At 39.3% G+C, this 18,998-nt stretch overlaps 1 protein-coding gene across 1 annotated transcript in view; it reads left to right on the top strand.

The window, feature by feature from the left end:
* Positions 1-1,893: 1,893 nt before the first annotated feature.
* Positions 1,894-18,998, top strand: part of MDFIC2 (MyoD family inhibitor domain containing 2) — a 38,799-nt gene continuing 21,694 nt past the window's right edge. Inside the window, exon 1 of the mRNA XM_052678965.1 lies at positions 1,894-1,981. Coding sequence (XP_052534925.1) covers positions 1,894-1,981 — 88 coding nt within the window. The remainder of the gene's footprint in view (positions 1,982-18,998) is intronic.

The following is an 18,998-nucleotide window of genomic DNA, read 5'->3' as shown; positions in this document are numbered from 1 at the left end:
AGCTTAAAATAGGTTTTCAAACCATGCAAGACTAATCATTGCAATTTGGAGATGTAAGTAGGCACTTACCATGCAATTCACAATTAGCTAAAGATGGTAGAAGAATCTCCGGCATGTTGGCACAGGAGATTTAAAGAAAAAGAAAAAAAAAAACAACATTTTTTCTTGCAAGAATGACATGTGATGGGAGAGTAGAGGAAGATAATTGTCAAAACAAAGGGAGTATGTTATTATTTATTGGCCACACTTAAGCACTGGGATCTTGGATTACAGTATCTGGTGACAAACACTGCTTGAAATTTTGTAAATATTGCCTAAAAGGTAAAATAACTGGGTAAATTCTGAATGTACTCTGCAATTAACAAAATTCTTTTTGGGGAAGCAGAGTGGCATTTGCTTTTTGCCCAACAGAAAAAGTAGGGAGTGACCTCTGAAGTCTTGTTCGCTTTGCTCCCACAGTCAGAGAACTATTGCTGGTAAAGACAGCCAAGGCAATTTAAAAGCCAACTAACAACCTTCAAGTTTCAAGGCAGAGGGCAGTCCAGCCCACCACATTGACCCCCCGTGTTGCCCATTAGCAGGAGGGTTGCCCTCACTTGAGCCCTCTCAGTCCTGCCCAATGCTCACCATGCCCTCGGCTCTTTGGGGTCTCACAGCCCCCAGCTCCCCACAGGATTAGACCTTTCTCATTGCCAAGGTAACAGCTGTAAATAGACACTTGGGGTCTAATTCCTACAGCTTTCAGTATTGCAACTTACATTTAGCCAAAACATTGACTCATTTGTCTGATTAGTTCCTATTAATCTCCTGGTTGACTTTTTCCTTCTCTTGCAGATCCACTGGGTTATGAACTGCAGTAATAACCTTTCCAAACCAATTTCTCTTTTGCAAAGCTGTTGATTTTCCATCACTCCAGTAGCGCTGGGATGCTGATCACCCCTTGCTTCCCTACCCTGCCCTGCTCTAGAAGTGCACACAAACAAAAAGGAAAAAAAAACAAAACAAAACAAAAAAACCCTCAGCAATAAGTTGGCTGATTCTGGCAGCAAGACAAATCTAGCACCACACAGCAGGCAGGAAGAGAGTGCACTGCTCATCCTTTCGGTTTTGTCAGTGTATGGGAATGCTGGACATCAACACACAGCGAGGGATTCGGCCGAAAGCACTCCTCCTCGGCGTCTGAGCCCTGCTGCCTTCACCCCCGTTTGGAAGATACAGGTAAAAATAGAGAAATGCTTTTGCTAAATGGATTCAGCAAAAATAGAAAGCAGTTAGAAGAAGCCCGGACAGCTTAATCTTATTGCTAGCAGGGATGAAAATAAACTACAGTGCACGGGCTGATAGCTCCTGTATACATAATACCCTCAGGTACTGTAACTTGCATGTGATTCTTCTCGTTACAGCAAATAAATAATCGCAAGTGGCACTAAAGGATTTTTTGGATACAATTTGTTTGAGTTGCCTTTATAAATGTTGATCGTTATTTACATAATTATACCTCTCTGACAGCAGGCTTTACAGCTACTTTGAACCACGATAAGCAGGCTGGATGCTCCTCTGCAGCCAGACCGTGCCTGTTCCGTGTGTTGTATGTACTTCTCTTAGCAGCCTGCTATGAATGTCTCACTCATTCATTTCATCATGTAATTTATAGTAACATTACAAAAGAAACCATCTATATTCAGCAACTATGTAATATTGATAAAGCATTTAGGAACAGAACATAAATTTAATGACAGATATAATATAGTATCAATAATCTGCAGAGAAAAAGCGTGTCTGTGTAAGTGAGCAATTCCTTAGAACAGAAATCTAAACAGAGAACATTTTTATCTGACAAATGTTAAGAGAATTCCCGATGCCCCAAAGTTCCTTCTTTTTTCCCCCCCATAGATGTCAGAAGCCAAGACAGACAGAGCAAAAGTCAAACCAGCAGAAAGTTTTGAAAATGATAAGCAAAATATTTCTTGGCTGAAGAAAGGTAAGCTGCATTGCTGAGTTATTAGTTGCATGGTCGTGTTCAGAAAAAAAGCCACACTAGAAATCTTACAGCTTTAAATAGGGCAAGGAGTTTTTTTCACTGCAAACTCCATAACTTGACGCCTATGAAACATCCATATACATTTTATTTTGGTGCACAGTGGCCAAAATTGCCAAAATTCTGAGTAACCTGAAAGTTTGTTTTCCCAACATGCCTGCGTTCCTTGGGAAACTTCGCTTAACCTCGACTACAACAATATGGATGGACCATCCTCTTAATTCCTGAGGAAAAGATTTTATTAACTCAAAACTGTACTGAAATGGATTCACATGCGTTGAATTTCCTCAAACATGTGAAAAAACCAACCCAAATTCTTTGGACTTGGCAGTGTGTTACCTTTGGATCAAATACTATCAGTTGTCAGCAGTTCATGAAGTATAGACTTCCAGAATTGACAGGTATTTAGTAGCTCTTCCATTGCAAATAATTGTCAAATATGGGTTTTTCTAGTAATATGCTAAGCTATTTTGGAAAACAAATACACGATTGTAAAAGTTTTCTTATTACTTATCCCTATTCGTATAAAAAAGATTGTCTTGCTGGAAAAAAAGTATTTGTAAGTTAACACATACCTTATTCTAAGGCCCTCTTTGTGTAGGTTAGCTCACGATAGCAGAGTAACTTCACTGTATTTCAGATGTATGCACGTAACTGAAGTATATAACTTAAAATGAGTCTTAGGGCAAAGGCTTCCAAGATAAGCGTGATACAAACTACGTTAGGTGCAAATTAGGGCTTCTAAATGAAAACAGTTGTATTCTAATCCTAACAAACGTCTTGGGAAGACTCAACAAGTGACTTCATATGTTGAAAGCATTAACTAGGTGGGTACTGAGGAAAAGAGTGTTCACAGCAATTATGGTTATGTCATCCGTAAAACATGCCTATTCTAAGCTCGTGTAGTTAATTTTGATAGATATGTAAGTTGGCATAGAGGTTGGATTGAAGTAAACCTAAATTAAAGTCTCTGCCCTGTGTTTTTTGTTGTTTCACTGGGCTTGTTTGGCTGGACAACCAAAATCCTCTGCTTGCAAGGTATCAGCTACATCAGTAGGAACTCTGCAAGCAGAAGATTTGCAGGTTGAACATCAGAAAGAACACTATAGATGACTGAGATCTGGGTCTGATTCTACAAGATAGCATTGCAAGTTAGTTCATAAACAGTAAGCACATAGATGAAATAAATACTTATTCCATCAGAACCTTACAATTCCATAAGAACCTTACAAAAGGAGTACAGGGGAGTTTAAGTGGTCCTTAGTAAGAAAGACACTCTGAACAGGGTTAGACCATGGGCACGAGCCCTCAGAGCACCATATAGTTATCTATCCTCTGGTCTAGATGCACTGCAGGGGCCAAATTGCGTCTCTCCCACCAGTACATTCCTGAGTTGGTTTAGCTTCACTGATGCACACTCTCAATATTTTTGTAGTTCTCCCCCTCCTTAGGAGATCCATAGTCCTGAGTTTCCAGGTCATTAGTGATGTTCTAATTGTTTTGTTCTTGGAGGATGCAATCTCCTTAGAAAGAGAGACAAGTGCTGTTTGTTTGCACCTCTGCTCTAAAATGCAACAGAGAAGTGGGCCTTGAAGGTCTTTTACTGCAGCTGAGTCAATAAATAGATGAAGTGTCTCAGAAGAGACAGAAAATTTCCTTGAGATATTGATATGGACATTATTTAATATTACACTGAAATTTGCTTATTAAGAAACTGTTATTGTTTCTTTGCTTAAAGCAAACATGACTTTTTTAGAGTATGCTAAAACAAACTGTCTGGAGCAGAAGCTTAAATTTCTGTGTTTAAATGCTTTAAAAATACATTACATATAGATTCCAGGCATTCTAATAAGCAATGAATTGTGGAAAACAGACACTGTTTCCGTCAAGCACAGTAAGAAGACTATATGTTCTTCTAACATCACGCTTTAAAGAAAAGTTATTTTTATTCATGGTTTTGTATTGATTATTTGTTCCTTCTAAAAGAAACAATCATGAACCACATAGTATCAGAAATAAACATCAAAATACAGACTAGGCTGTGGCTTTAGTATCTCTTGTAGACGCTTGTTTCTTCGTAATGCTTTGCAGACTAACAGCCCATGGACTAGTAGTGCAGCAGGTCAACCCTAGAATAAAGTATCTATTACTTGCTTGTTGGCTTTCAGCACTAGGAGAGCTTAATCTAGGCTGGAAGATGACGTTTTAATCTGGCTACTACTTATTTTTCTTCTATTTTTTTGGAAGAAGATATCTTGTTTCAGTCTCTCAGTCTCTAAAAGCTGAAATCAAAGCCTCATTTTGAAGAAAAGCTTCCAGAAGACATAAGAGAAACCAAATCAGCCGCATAAAAAATATTATAGAAAAGCATTAAGCCATGCTTATTAAAACGTATCCTTAGTCAGGAAGCCCCAAACAGTTCCTACTCATACCCCTACCTTGAGGTCACTCGTACCCCCTGCTACATTCATTTATCCCTGCCACAAGTGCACCAGAGGACTGCTGGGAGTTAAAGATGACACAGGGAAAAAATAATGCTGCACAAGACATCACAGTGTTGGAGAGAAATGTCTATAAAACCACTGCCCTAGAATGTATTTTTAAGAGGAACAACAACATATTTACCCTCCCCTTTAGTTTCTTACTTATCATGAAAGTCATTATTTGATGAAGGGCCCGACGTCCTCCACAGCAGCTAGGAAAATGTGGAACTACAGAGAAATAGTAAAAACATAACCATGGAATCAGACTGGCAGATGTACTGTCTGGTTTTGCTAGGCTACCCAGGAGTCATAAACCAGCTTAGTGTCTCCTAGGTCACCCAGTGTCAAAGCCTGACTCTGAACATCAGCAAAAGAGGCATCCTGGTTTGGGGGCTTCAATGAAGATGCAAAAGTGGTCTTAGTCCTATCCCAAGGAGTCTTGAGATCAAGAATTTGCACCAGTTACCTTTTACAATAATATGAAATGCTCCTTAGGGCTATTATTTCCAAGGATCACACAAAAGTTGAGAAAATCGTGGCCAGAGGTGCCTCCTCCACATGAACCAGGGCTTTTTCCACCATGGCAGCAATAAGGGGTCTGAACAGCAAGCATGTGGGAAGGGAGGTCAAAGCAGAGCTAAATTCACACCCAACTTCAACATGTGGCTTTTGGAATGCCTTACAAACATGTAATCTCTTGGTATCACTTGATGATTACAGCCATATGGATGCATAGAAGCAGGCAAGAGCTTATCTGACTGACACTGGGCTTCAAAAGGTGACACTGATCTTGCACGTGGCAAAGCGGTTTCTTCCTGATTTCTGCATCCATTGCAAAAGACAGAATGTGAGGAAAAACGTGAGGGCTTAACACTGCCCTCCTATGGTTTCATCACAAACTGACCCTGGCAGTCTGAGAACACAAATCCAAGTTGCACAGAAACGAAATTTCATTTCAGGATATTCTCACACAAAGCCCTCCTGTTTTATGCTGCCCAGCTGTATACACAAATGCCCTCCATATATAACTTCCAGGGAAAAGTTAATGAAATGGCTTCCTTGCCATTCTCCTGCCAAAAATATAGCTGAAAGGCTAATTTCAAGACTTTCTCCAAAAGAGCCCCTTTCTGCACTAAAATTCTCATAGATCAGAAACGTTTTGTCAAAAATAAGCCTGGTTTCATTGTCTTGCAAAGAGTAAGAAGTCGAGCCCTAATTTCTTCAATCAGCTGCTCTAGCCAGCAGATTTTTGCTGTAGGCTAAAATTCAGCCCTGTGCCGAGGGTCAGTGCAAGGTCAGCACTTAATCCATAAAACAGGGTTTAAGTGGTAAAAGGAGCCTCTGTTTAGGATTGCATTTCACCCCTCCAAGGACCACAGTTCATATGAAAAGGAGGATTTACTCATATCATAGACCTGGCTGCAGTGACCTTATGCACGTTATTCAAATAATACCTTATTCTGAGTTATCCCACCAAGTGGGATTGTGCCACCCTTAGCAGTACATCCCAGAACTCTGATGGGGGAGTTTACAGCTACTCCCAACTGTACCTCCCCATAACATCCCACAGCTCACACCCTGGGAGGTGTTCCTGCAGGAACAGCAAAATCCTCATTTTTGCAGCACTCAAATAGCTTTTCCCCAGCATACCTCTCACCCTGGATACTCAAAGACTTTAAGAGATTTTTTGGAGAAGTCACAAAGCAGGAAGGACTTACTGCCTTGAGATGTTCTTCCAATACTCAGAAGTCAGTAAATATAACAATAAATACAACTGCATGCACTCTTGGACATTTGTTTCCTGCATTTTGCTGACTTGTGTCCAGTAGCTTTTTCCCTTCTCCCAGCCTGAATTAAGTCATTGGATTGAAAAGCTTGATAGAGTCCTGATAGCAAAGAAAAACCTCTCAGTTTCATATAACAGAAAATGCCAAATGCTTATAAGATGAATGCTGTAATCCAGGCAGTCTGCTTCCAGATAAGAACCACACACACACACACAAAAAAAAAAGCACATTTAAAAACTGATGACAAGGATCCCAGCGGGCTCAAATTCCTGGAAGATGCCTTGTCAGCTTCAGGACTATGACCACATGAATTAATTGAGACAACCCTTCCTTTAAGTTGTAAAACAGTAGATTTAAGGACTCTCTTCCAATGAGGAGAGAGTAAATGAAATCTGCAATGGTCCCAGCTCACCACTCCTAATTATAGTTTTATAAACTGAGTGGTCCTTGATCTTTGAACTGGAGGATCCTTGGAGATGTAAGGCTTCGAGTTCTGCAACAAAGGTGGAATTAATGCACACTGGCACTTCTGTGGATGAGAGGGTTATCTTAAAGTCACTCTCCAATGCTGGACAAGGTTTATTTAGGTTTGTCTGAATTCTTAGCTCAATCTTCCACAAGTGAAATAAATACATTGTGTTCAACTGCCAATGCAAGTCAAGACCTCAAGATGTTGTTTTGTATCATTCAGCCCTGGAGATTTTCCAGAGCAATTCTGCTCTTTATTGTACTGGTGCAAAATTTTCCCCTTAGTTACATGAGTGCAGTCAAAAAATAGAAATAAATTAAAAAACTAACCCTGTGTAATAACACAAATAGCCATTAGCTGCTGATTTTTATTATTTAGCAGTACACACATTAAAGCAGAATCCTCATTACCAAGGACCTCCATAACACCTTCTACTTACGATAAGCTGCATCAACATGATCAGCAATGCCACTAAAGTAGGAGTTACATTGATTTGCAAAAATTTAATTGAAGCAGCATGTTTAAAGCATACCTGTAATTATCTTAGGGCATAAATGAGGGAGGAGAAATAAAACAACATTCATGAGATGTCTTGTTTTTACCACTTCAATTAGAAGAAGGAAGGGTCAAATACAAAACTGGTTTCCTAGCTTTAAGACAATGCAAACAAGAAAGATGCTTGTAGTAAGCGGAATAAATATCTTGGTTAAAAAAATAATAATAAAAATCTGTGTTAATAGAAACAAAATGTATTTTAGAAACTTAATTCTTAATGCTTTTGACTGTGTACCTACTCCAAATCAGGGATGTTGTTGGCATTAGTCTACAATACATACATCACTGTCATAAAACAGTTTGTTTCTCGTCACTGACAGCCCAATCTGTTTCTTTAATCAACTTCAGCCCGCACTTCAGAAAGCTCAAAAAAGTATTATTTGTATTTCACCTTATTTTGAATAATGGAAACGTCACTGGTGTTATCCTCATTCTCTCCTGAAGGGTGAACGAGAAATATTGGATTCTAAATGTGCATTAGACACCTACAAACTCTGAAAATATTATTATTAGTGGGCTGTTAGATTATTTCAAAGAAGGGAAATTCTTAATTGCCTTAAGCTTAGAGACAGGTAATTGTGGATGTAAACAGCTCAGTGCCAAATTCAGGAGTTCTGTAGGCCTGCAAGGTTATACACCAACATGTAGAGCCAGACTGACTGTCACACAGAGATAGAGCAAAATCCTTACTGCTGGGGCAACAGGAGGGGGACAATCAGATGCAAAAGGTAAAGATAATTACATTATAAGAAACGGTCCTTTTCTCCTTGCAGATTTGTATTACTTTACCAAAATACAGCAGCACCTAAATACTCAAACCAAATTGCAGTAAGTGGGCTAAATCCCGGGCATGCTGTTTTTCTATTTGCCTCTGGTGTTATATCCAATGCTTCTGAAAGTTTAGACATTATGTTTTATTATGTTAGCCAAGGTTCAAAAAACATTATTTTTCCATCCATTTAAAATAATTATCTAGAATTAAATCCAAATGGAAAGACACTTAGACACTGTCTTATCTAAATGTCCAATAATAAAATACTGGACATAATAAAACCCTTATCAAAAGAGCTTTGTGGTAAGTGACTTCTTCTAGACGCTTCAGATCTGTGCTGAGAGCACATGATCGTGTGAAAGGACTTAGATTCGCATCTTCCAGAAGAAGAAGAAAACTCCAGCTCTCAGCTATCAGATGCTCTAATAGCATGGTACATGGATTCCCAAGTACATATGCTTGGGTGGACTACTCATTTCTCATTGCTCCAAAGAGCGCAGGAAGGACGCTACAGCAGCAGATAGGGCACCTTCATGGAGGGCAACAGGTTGGCTCTAGTCACACTGAGAGCATATTTACCTATCTAGCAAGAAGTGGAAAGCTATTAACAAGCTGTCTCAACTTCTCACTAAGATGTACGTGTGCTGCATGGAGGGATGAATCTAGGAGAAGCACATGCAAAGAGCTGAAGCCCCCAGTTTAGCCAGTTTTCTTTATGATGTGCACCATAACTGAGATTCATCTCTTGGAAGAGAACTGCACAAAGATTTGTTATCTCCTAAGTAATACTTAAGTGGCAGAGATCTTTGCCTTCCCCCTAAACTAGATTAATTTTTATTTTATAGGATTGAAGCAGTCTCTCAGGGTCTCTTGATTATATATAGTCTCATTCTAATTTCAGTCTTTAATCTGAATAAACACATTAGAAAAACACAGACACAATTAACTTAATCATAAATTCAGATGGATTGTTTATTATCTGTCTACTTAATGTGCTTATGATTGCAGCAGTTAAACATGATAATGTTTTCTCTCACACAAATGAATATACGCAGTGTAGAAATATGTGCAGGAAGAAAAAACTTATCCCTAAATATGTCAGTAGGCTTCAGAGATAAAGTAGATGCACTGCTCAGTGTTGTGCTCTGCAGAAAAACACAAACATTGCCTTGATGTTGTTGAGACATCTGAGAACTGATTACTGACAAATTACATTCCTGCATCTCTCTGCTTAAATATGCCTGCATGTAGTCTCAAAAGGAAGTGTTATTGCAGTATCAAAGATGCAGATAGCAACACTTTTCTACAGTGCTGCTGCACCTGTATTCAAAAAGCAGAGATGTAGATTTGGGTAAATAAAGTCACTCGAGTGCTTTTGAAAAAAGCACAAGTTAAAGCAATATCTTCCTATCAAAGCAAGCATCCGACATCAGATTTAAAGAGGATGGTTATCTTAGATGATCACCTCCACAAACAGATGCCAAAATTATAGTTGGATTCTGATTCACCTTCTTGTTCCCACAGGATATCGAAAGAAAACAATTATTTCAAGCATGAGTTCAATTAAATTAGTGATTACTACTCAGGTAGGCTTTCCTGTCAGTAGGATAATTTTTTTCAAAAGACTTATGGTATAACAAAATCAAATTAAATTTGGGTTTCAAACATTCAGGTTTTAAAACACTTTTTTTTTTTTTTTTGACCCAAGAATCATTTGTCTTCATTATCTCTCAACTCTCAGGTAGAACAGCACCAACTTACATAAGTTATATACAAGTACTGCAATCACTAAAGCCAAATTCAGACTGGCATTTCCTAAGCCTAAAATCCCAAGGGTTTCTGACCTGTGTAATGACAATCAGAAAAAGTTTATTCATAGAATTCATTAAGGTTGGGAAAGACCACTAATGTAATCTAGACCAGCCATCAGCCCCGCACCACCATGCTCACTAAGCCATGCCCTATATTCAGGTTAACTCTCAGCCGTGTTTCATGCTGGCTATTTGCATGATGCTCACTTAGCTCACATAAAGCTTAGAAATAAGTTCAGAGGAATCTTGGAGAAACAGCACACATTCTCAGGTATTTGCCATTTTGTAGTAGAGCTTCATGTAACATACTTTAATCACGTGCACTTCTTTCAGCCATAAGCTTCAGAGAGGCAGTCACTCTTGGGAAAAGAAGTTTAAATATTTCATTTCCAGCAGAACAACCTGAACTGTAATGACTTCAGGTTTTACTTACTGCCACTCTACCAGGAAATATCATCCCTCAGGCCACTTAAGGGAGACAGGGACCTTGCAAAGGACCAACAGACTCTGCAGGAACCCTACAAACCCAAGGAAGTCAGGCAGCTTTGGATCAGGCTTCTGCTGAACCAAAAATAGTCAATCCAGTGTAGCATATAAAGCAGAGGCTAAGAAAGCAGCAAGACAGATGCTGTGAATAATATTCTAATTTTGATTTAAATTGTTATTTTGAAAAGATGTTCTAACCTTGAACCAATGAACCAATCCTTGCTTCATACAAGGTTCTCTGGAAGCTCCTTTGACAAATGACATCCTAAATTCAGGATGGTTTTCCTTGATTCCCTCTTAGTCCCTAACTTTAGGATTAGCACTGTCCAGCAGAGATGATAATCACTATATAAAGAAAATCTAGACAGCAGTGGAAGCTCCCCCAGCTCTCACTTGGAGGGAATCACCAACAGTTGTAGAAGGGTAGTATAGTCTCCTCGTCTTAAAAAAAAAACAAAAAAACACCACCTATGAAAAATAAATAAAATATAAAACTAAGCAGTGGTTTTTACAGTATGACACAGCAGTATTACTTGCATTAGGCCAATTTACCACTTATGATAGCAGTAATAGCACTAAAAGCCAATAAAAGCGGTCTGTTCGTTCAGAGATTGGCTTTTATGGCTTATTCTAAATATTATCAAGTGAATCAAAAGCTGTCATTATAGTGTCTAAAAAGCCTTCGTACCTTGTAAGCAAACAGTGTGACTTTGACAAATAATCATTAATATGCCTGTGTGAGACCAGAGCTAAAAGAGAAAGAATAAGGAAAACCCAATATTTCACTTTACATAAGTCATTAAGATCATTTCAGTTAAATCTCATACAAAACAAAACAGTTTTATATGTAAAACACCATTGTTTCTTTAATAAAACAAACTTGTCAGGTAACTGAACAATGGGTGGTTGAACTACAATGATATATCACAATCAACTTTGGGAAAACAGGTGATGTGCATGGCTAGGTAACACCTTTGGGCCACCAGACAAGTTCATAACCCTCTAACCCTTCCTGCCAAAAGCCCTGGTGAGCACAGCATCATTCTCCCTCTTCTTGCTTCAGAAGAAAAGGGATGCTCCCATACTCCCGGAAGCATGTGATTGATGTTTTGTATCATATCTGGCCAGCGACTCTCTTGAATCTCTTGAAGAGCATCCAGGCAAGAGCCTGGGACAAACTGATTGCCTTGGGCACGACCCACCAGAGTTTATGCATCAAGTGCAAGCCCTGTGTAGTTGTCTCAAAAATTCAAGCTCAAATGTTGTATTTTAGGGAGTTTTCTTATCCATTGTCATTTACAGTTTTGGAGGCCCTTCCAGAATGGCAAGGCAGCTTGCTTGCAGTTGATGGCGTTGTGAGATACACTCTGCAGCTGCACTGAGCACACAGGCTAGCAGAAACACGTGGTGCTGCTCTGCCTGGGGAATTCTTCCACCCAACACAGCCTTTCAGGGCCACACGTGTTCTGCAGAGAATTTATGCAAACAGAAAATCATCAGACCTCCCTTTCCAAGCTTCCATTTTTTTAAATTTCTTTCTTCAGATTAGAGATCTCTCCAGAAACACCATAGTAACAGCAAGGTGCAAACATTCCTGGTGGAAACTGATGTCCCAGATTTTGTCTACAGTGTACTAAGAACAGTAGGAAACCATAAGGATCCTCAACATGCTTGTATTTATCTAAAGAAAGATACATGCAACTCTATATACTTATGACAAATAGCATTTCTTCTCTTAAAATAAACACCACTAGTTATGGGTCTTATTATTTCAGTAAAAAGAGAAGGTAAAAGCAGTTTGCTTATATACACTCAAGAATTAGGCTTCAGTCCCTTTCAGTCCCTTCTTACAGGCAGCATCCTGCAGCTATCAAGCTCCCTTTCAGACCCATTGCACAAGCTGAGCATCTCACACAAGCTAGTGCAACAGGCCTAAAGAGCAGCAGCTGTTCATAGAAATGAATGATACCAAAGTCACTCTCCTGCCACCAGTAGCATTTTGCAATAGTGATATCAGTCTTAAGCACTCCTATGAAATGGTAAGAAAAGACTTTACACACAAAAAGTGAGCTGTTTTTTCCAGTCATGGTTCTGCCATGTACATATTCATCACATACAGCTCTCCTGCACTATTTTCCCCCAGGGCTCAATTCTCCTTTTTCCCCCCGATAATTGAGCCCCACTTTAATCTCTAACACATACATGTTCAGCATTATTGCTGATGAAAATCAGAGCAGAGGACTCCATGTGTTGCTGTGCAACCCAACTCAACCTGCGCAGCACTGCCACAGAGCAAGGCAAACACTCGGATAAGATTCTTGTATCCAGGATTTTAGAACTAATTTTGGCAACTTTGTTCCTATGCTAGGAGTTCGGCTCTGCTTCTTATAGCAGAGCAAGATGAGGAACACCTCGGTTTAGATTAGAGGCCACTTCTTGGCTATCATGTTGGCATGTTTCTAACCGTTAGCATAGCCAAGAAACTATATCCTTTCTTCCAGAGTGGAGACCACCTGCAGACATGTATTTTTCCCCTCAAACTCTGCACAAGAGCCCCAAACTTGGCTTTACTGCAATACATATTTTCCATTTTTTTCTTCCTCTAATGAGACACATTGATATTTTTATCTGCGTGTACTGTGTTTTGTTAATGGGAAATTTTTCAAGCACTATGTGGTAATGGACTGTGGGATATGGGATTATGCATTTATTATTCTCAGGAGCACTATGTACACTATACCAGTAAGTTATAAGCAGGTTGGCAGAATAGGGCTTGAATTCTGGCAGAAGACCTCCTCCAAGTTCACTGCAATTTGCCTGTTAAGCTACATTTGGCTCTGCTTTAAAACCATATGCTGATAGAGCTATGGTTGCTTTGGTCAACCATGCTACAAACTGGCTGCACTGAGCTCTTGGTTCTGGATTAGTCATGTCTAAACCAGGTAGCCAAGAGCTGCAGAACAAGTAGTGCTGGAAGTAGCTGTCTGTTCTGGGTTACTGTGTAATAGAGTCATGATGTTAAATCCAGAGATAAGAATTGAGATAAACTTCTGCTGACAGAAGAAATAAATCTTTGCCCCTGTAGATTGTGTTTATATACAATGTCTAAATCTGAGTTTACATAAGCGTGTGTCAGTGAAATACATCCTCACTTTCTCCCTGCCGTAACAGGGCGGCCTAGGATTTTCCACAGTAATGAAAGGTATTTTTGTGAAACAGAAAAAGTGTCATTTTAAGATAAAAAAGCCTGCTTTCCCCTCCGAGGGAAATTCGGAGAAAAACTTTCATGGATTTGCCTTTCTGTAATATTCCAGTTTATCTGGAGCAACAGGAGGAAATAAAAACTAATAGAAAGAGACATTTCTCCTTGGATCAAAACTGAATACTTGGAAGAAGACGTTGTTGGACTGCTCATGAATGCTTAGAGGAAAACATAGTTGTTAGGTCAAATGATTCATAAGGTCCAGCTTCACTAAAGCACTTCATATTTACACTTCCTAACAAGGCAAAGATGAAAGAAACTACTGCAGATTTGTCCTTTTTGGTTTGAGAATACTAAATCCTTTTCCCATTGGTGTCCCATTGAAACACATTTGCATGAAAACAAGAAGTAAAATTAGAACTGGATTCTGCGAGTACCTTCAAATTTCTTTAGCTGCTGGGAAAGCAGCAGCAGTCACCATGAGACACGCACAGCATTGAAGCTCACCTGTAACTTGTCTTGCAATGTACATAAATGAACCCTACTGAAGTTACTTAGCCTGATTTCAAGTATTTCTATATGTATATTGTCCATAGCGTACACCATAAAATCTATATTTGCTCTATAGCAAAGGCTACCTAAACTTCAGATAGATAAGAAGTCTCCTTTCTTTGTCTACACAGAGCAAGCTCTCTCGTATCCCATGACTATTGGTAACATTAGTGTGATCTTTTAGCTTCTAATACATATTAATTTGTAATATACAAAACCATTCAAATAAATAACTGTGCAGACTGAATAAAAAAGCAATTTAAACTTTTTTCCCTAGCTGGAGACACTTTTTACAAATAGTTCTTTTAAGTAGTCTTAATAGTATCTCTTTAATATTGCCATTAAAATTCACCAGAGTTCAAGAGCAGAGCAAATTTACATCTGTTAAAATAATGGAATTGACACTGATATTACATCATTGCTATTTTAAATAATCATTCTTCATAATTCTAACATGCTTGCTTTAAGTTGCAAATAAAGAGCCTGTTCCCCTCCTTTCAGTCAATGGCAAACCTCCCTTTGGCTTTCAGGGAGCAGCACCCTAGCTTTAAAGAAAGGGGCCTTTGGTTGCATGTGGTGGAGTCTGACTGCGTTCACTTTTGTGCTGAAGAATAATTCACTCTGAAGGAAAAATTACTGGGGAAAGCTCTACTGAGCTCTGGTGAGATGAGATAATTGTGTTGCCTGTTCCCAAAATCTCGTGAAACTATAGAACATTCTGAAATTCAAAGGAGGTACAGTTCTGTTTAGTTTCACAAGAAAGCAATGTTTTATACAGGTGTTTTTTTTTTTTTTCTTGTTATTTTAGTGCGATTTTGTGGTTTTCCTTCCTTAATACCATAGGAGAGCTTGTTTTAAGAGAAGCATGATGGGAACCCTCAGAAATTCAGCTTCTCCTGGGAGAACATTTGCAGTTTCACTACAGTTACATAAGTGTTGTTCTACGAATGTTTCGAACCAAACCTAAAGGAATTAAAATAATGCATCATACAGAGATGGAAAGCCACCTAGAAAATGAAACCATGTAATCCTCTCCCTGATAACAGAAGAAAGCTATGTAAGGCCTTTTAATAGAGAGGGTAAAGTTTATAACCAATTTGAAGAACATTTAAAGCTGGAGAACAAAAATATGTTTTTTATTACCCACCTAACACTCAAAACTTTGTGCATGGATATTCCTACCTGTGCGATCTTCAGGGAAAAATAGCCAGAACCCCTGATACAGCCCATTATCTGTAAAGACATCACAACTCAGTTGTCCACGTGGACCTCATGTTTTCAGGAGCAGGAACGTTCCAACTGCACCTGCTCTGAGCGCTGTTTGACAGGAATTTGGCCGTGGCAGAAATCAATAATTACAATTAACTTTTGACTGCCATGCTGCTGAAATGTCTTCGATGTTGACTGAAAAATCACCACATGCTGAGTCTTAACCTTAAGGCTGTACTGCAGGATAGAGCCAGTTGGCTGTTTTCTGGGAGCCAGAGAACTTTATTAGCACTGTCATAAAAACTGAAACGGGATCAATTGCTTGTTTTATTTGTAATAGGCAGTGCCAGTGACAATAAAACATCTATCCAACCTCTGTAAATTTAGGGTTGGAGTAACAATTGCCTTGGTGTCCTTGAGAGCTATGCATTTGAAGAAGTGACATATGACAAATAATGTGACCCTTTACAGTGAAAAGCTTAAACAAGCAGCAACACCAAGAACAGGGAGGAAACAACAAATTACTCCATTAAAAAAAAAAAAAAAAAAAAAAAACCTGGTTTTGAAGAACCTGGAATACTAAGGGCCTTATTCCATGCAGAATTATTTACCCCCATAAATTTCTTTCCACTTTCACAGCAAGATACATTTAGGAACAGAGAAAACGGCACGGTAGGAAAATGTCAGACAAAGAAGGAAGACTTGGCAAAGTTCTGCCTATGAAGGCATTTCAGGCATTGTCATTTTGTGGTGTCTGAGTAGAAATGAGAGATAAAACACTGCAGGGGTTACTGTACAGAGATTTTTATGCCATGTGGGCTGGGACTAACTGAGCCAGGATGTCCTTTCTAGGTCCATCATCTGTGATTCTTTTTGGCATCATTCCTTGCCTTTAAAATACAGCTTCTTCCCCTCTGCCTTTGGCACAACTACAACACAATGTGCAGCGTAACCCAGACTTAAGAATAATCCTGAATTTCACAGTAAACCAGTGCTGTGGCCACTAAATACATTATAAGTATGGCTCTGTAGGAAATTTACTTCTCTGTAGCTTCCCAGCCACAGTGCTGGGTGCTGAAAGAGGAAGAGATGTACACCTGATGTGGAGAACAGGTTGTTGGCAGAGTCCTCATCACTAAGGAAAGGAGGAATATACAGATACAACATTCTATCCCTATCTACCCAAATGTATATAGAATATGGAGACTATTTTTGTATTACACTCCAGGTTCCTCATTCCAAAACTATATTTTCTATCACTGAAACCTGCTAATCTGAAGATTTCACCTAGCTTCATGGGAGGAAATATGTTCATGTCATCTATTCTTGGTTTCCCATGCCATGACAGTGAAGGCTGGCCTGGGGTTGCTATATATGCACGCTGCTCAGGTAGCAGAACAGCTACAGCAGATTGCCTGGCACCTGCTTGAGGATGAGGTGAACGAAAAGTATTTTTGTTCCATGAGAACATCCCAGCCAAACCAGATTTTGCAGCAGACAAACTGGAAAAGTATAAACTGATGGAGAATGGAATCTTCTAATATTTTGGGATCACGAAAGGGTAAGATCAGAGATCTGAACCCAAACAGGTTTAAAATGGAGTAGAATGAAAATGGAAGGTGTTGGAGGAGATATATCCTTCTTGGAAGAAGTATTTACAAAACCTGTAGTCACATTTTGTTAGTTCTAATCCTCTTTTAATGAAACAACTTCTGAAAAGAAGACATAAAAACTTGGAACCTGAAAGCCAATAGAAACATATTGTAAGTATGATTCTACTGCTGCCGGGTTAAGAAAAAAAAATAATGCACTTAAAATCATCCTCCTTTGCTTTCTAATATATTTTAGGAGATACCAGATGTCCTTTTTGTTTATTTTTAAGTAGGGCAGCTATTGAGAGAGAAATTAATTACGAATTGATTTTTAAAGGCCTGGATTTCCTCTTGCATGCATCAGTCCAACTCAGGAATAGGCCTGTTCAAGCAAATGAGATGAGGTTGGTGTGAACGAATTTAAATGCGATCTGAAGCAGGCCCTAAGATATTTATGGACAGAGTGAGTCATTCTTGTTCAGGTTGCACGATTACATCAGTGGAGAATTAGTCTACCATCATGCAATGTCTGAGTCGCCCTTCTCTTATATCACCATACTTCAGAAATGTTGTGTGGAGTTCAACCATATTTCACTCCTAAAACCAGCAAGATGAAAGAGCTGAGCCACAGCTCCAGTCCCCTATGCCAGATGTACACGGACTGCAGAGAAGCTGCCCCCAGTTAAATCAGTGGATCTGACCATTCTCTGATCTGTACCTACTAAAGCTTTTGTACAAATCATTTTAAGACCTTTTGCTCATTTAAAATATTAAGTAACTGTGGTTATAAAACAGTATATATCCTTCGCTCAGCATCACGCTCAAGAAGCAACTTTGCTTCCAGCAGTCTCCAGTGACACAGCCATACAGATATTAAGAGGAAACAAAATCAGGAATGTGAACTTGAATACTCCAACTTCCTCCTCACCAAACTCAGAGCTGTGATAATCCTTCAGCATTTCAAACCTCTGAGCATTTTATGACAATTTGAGTCAAGAAGAAATAACTCTATGCCAGACCTGACAGTCTCATTCCCTTCTTTTAGACACACAACAGGTTTGGTGGTGCTAGCACCACGTGTGATCCTCCCACGTTGTCTCTGAGAATAGGCAATAGCAACTACTCAAGAAGTCACCTCAGGAGAAATTGTGGTGCGCTGCTGTTGATATCTAAACTAGATTATGGGAGGGAAGAAAAAGGTGGAAAATCTCCCAGGCATCATTGGAGTCCCTGGAAAGTTTTTTCCCCTCATAGCAATGACTTTATGGCTAAATAGAGGCAGAAAGTGCAGTAGCGCATGAACTCCCCAGATACCAAGTGTTTATCAAGAAATCTGTTCCACAGCCTCATCCCATCCCTGCTTCTCTGTGCTTTCCGTGGGCCTCTCTCCCCACCAGGAGCCAGACAGGCTGTCTTCTATACATCTGTGCTCTTCTCACTTTTGGGAAATGGGGAGGAATGAAAGAAACCCCCTTCCAAGTGGAGGAGGCTGAGAGCAGTTAATTCTTGGATATAGCTCAGCAACTCCAGAAATTGTCTTAAAAGCACGACAAAGTTACATATCAGCTTATTCACAGGGAAACTCTCAGAGCATCCTATTTCTGTGCTACACCATCCATGGCCATTCAGTGGTCCAGAGGTACACAGTGCTGGAGATTTAAGTCTCTTCCAGTGCACAGATTTTACCTACTACCATTACACCTTCTCAAGATATTCAAGCACCAAGCATTGTAGAGTTGGAACTTGATGATCCTTGGAGTCCCTTCCAACACAAACCATTCTACAATTGCAGGCCTCATATTTTCATATTCATGTCGTACTTTGCTTATACTATCTAGACTTTCCCTACATTAAGTGGTGTATTTTATCTTTTCCAAAAAGCAAGACTCCTGCAGCACAGCATATCCTATAGGCAGCTCTTTTCATATCTAAATCCAAGGATGTTTGGGTAGGGAAAAAAATATTATATTCATTCAGAAATTAAATGAGATTAGTAATTTTGAAACTAACGCACAAATAGCAATCAGCCTCTGCTATGAAGG

The sequence above is a fragment of the Tympanuchus pallidicinctus genome, unplaced genomic scaffold, assembly GCF_026119805.1.
Source record: "Tympanuchus pallidicinctus isolate F22 unplaced genomic scaffold, pur_lepc_1.0 scaffold17, whole genome shotgun sequence".
Classification (NCBI taxonomy): Eukaryota; Metazoa; Chordata; class Aves; order Galliformes; family Phasianidae; genus Tympanuchus; species Tympanuchus pallidicinctus.
This window is presented reverse-complemented; position numbering and strand designations above follow the sequence as displayed.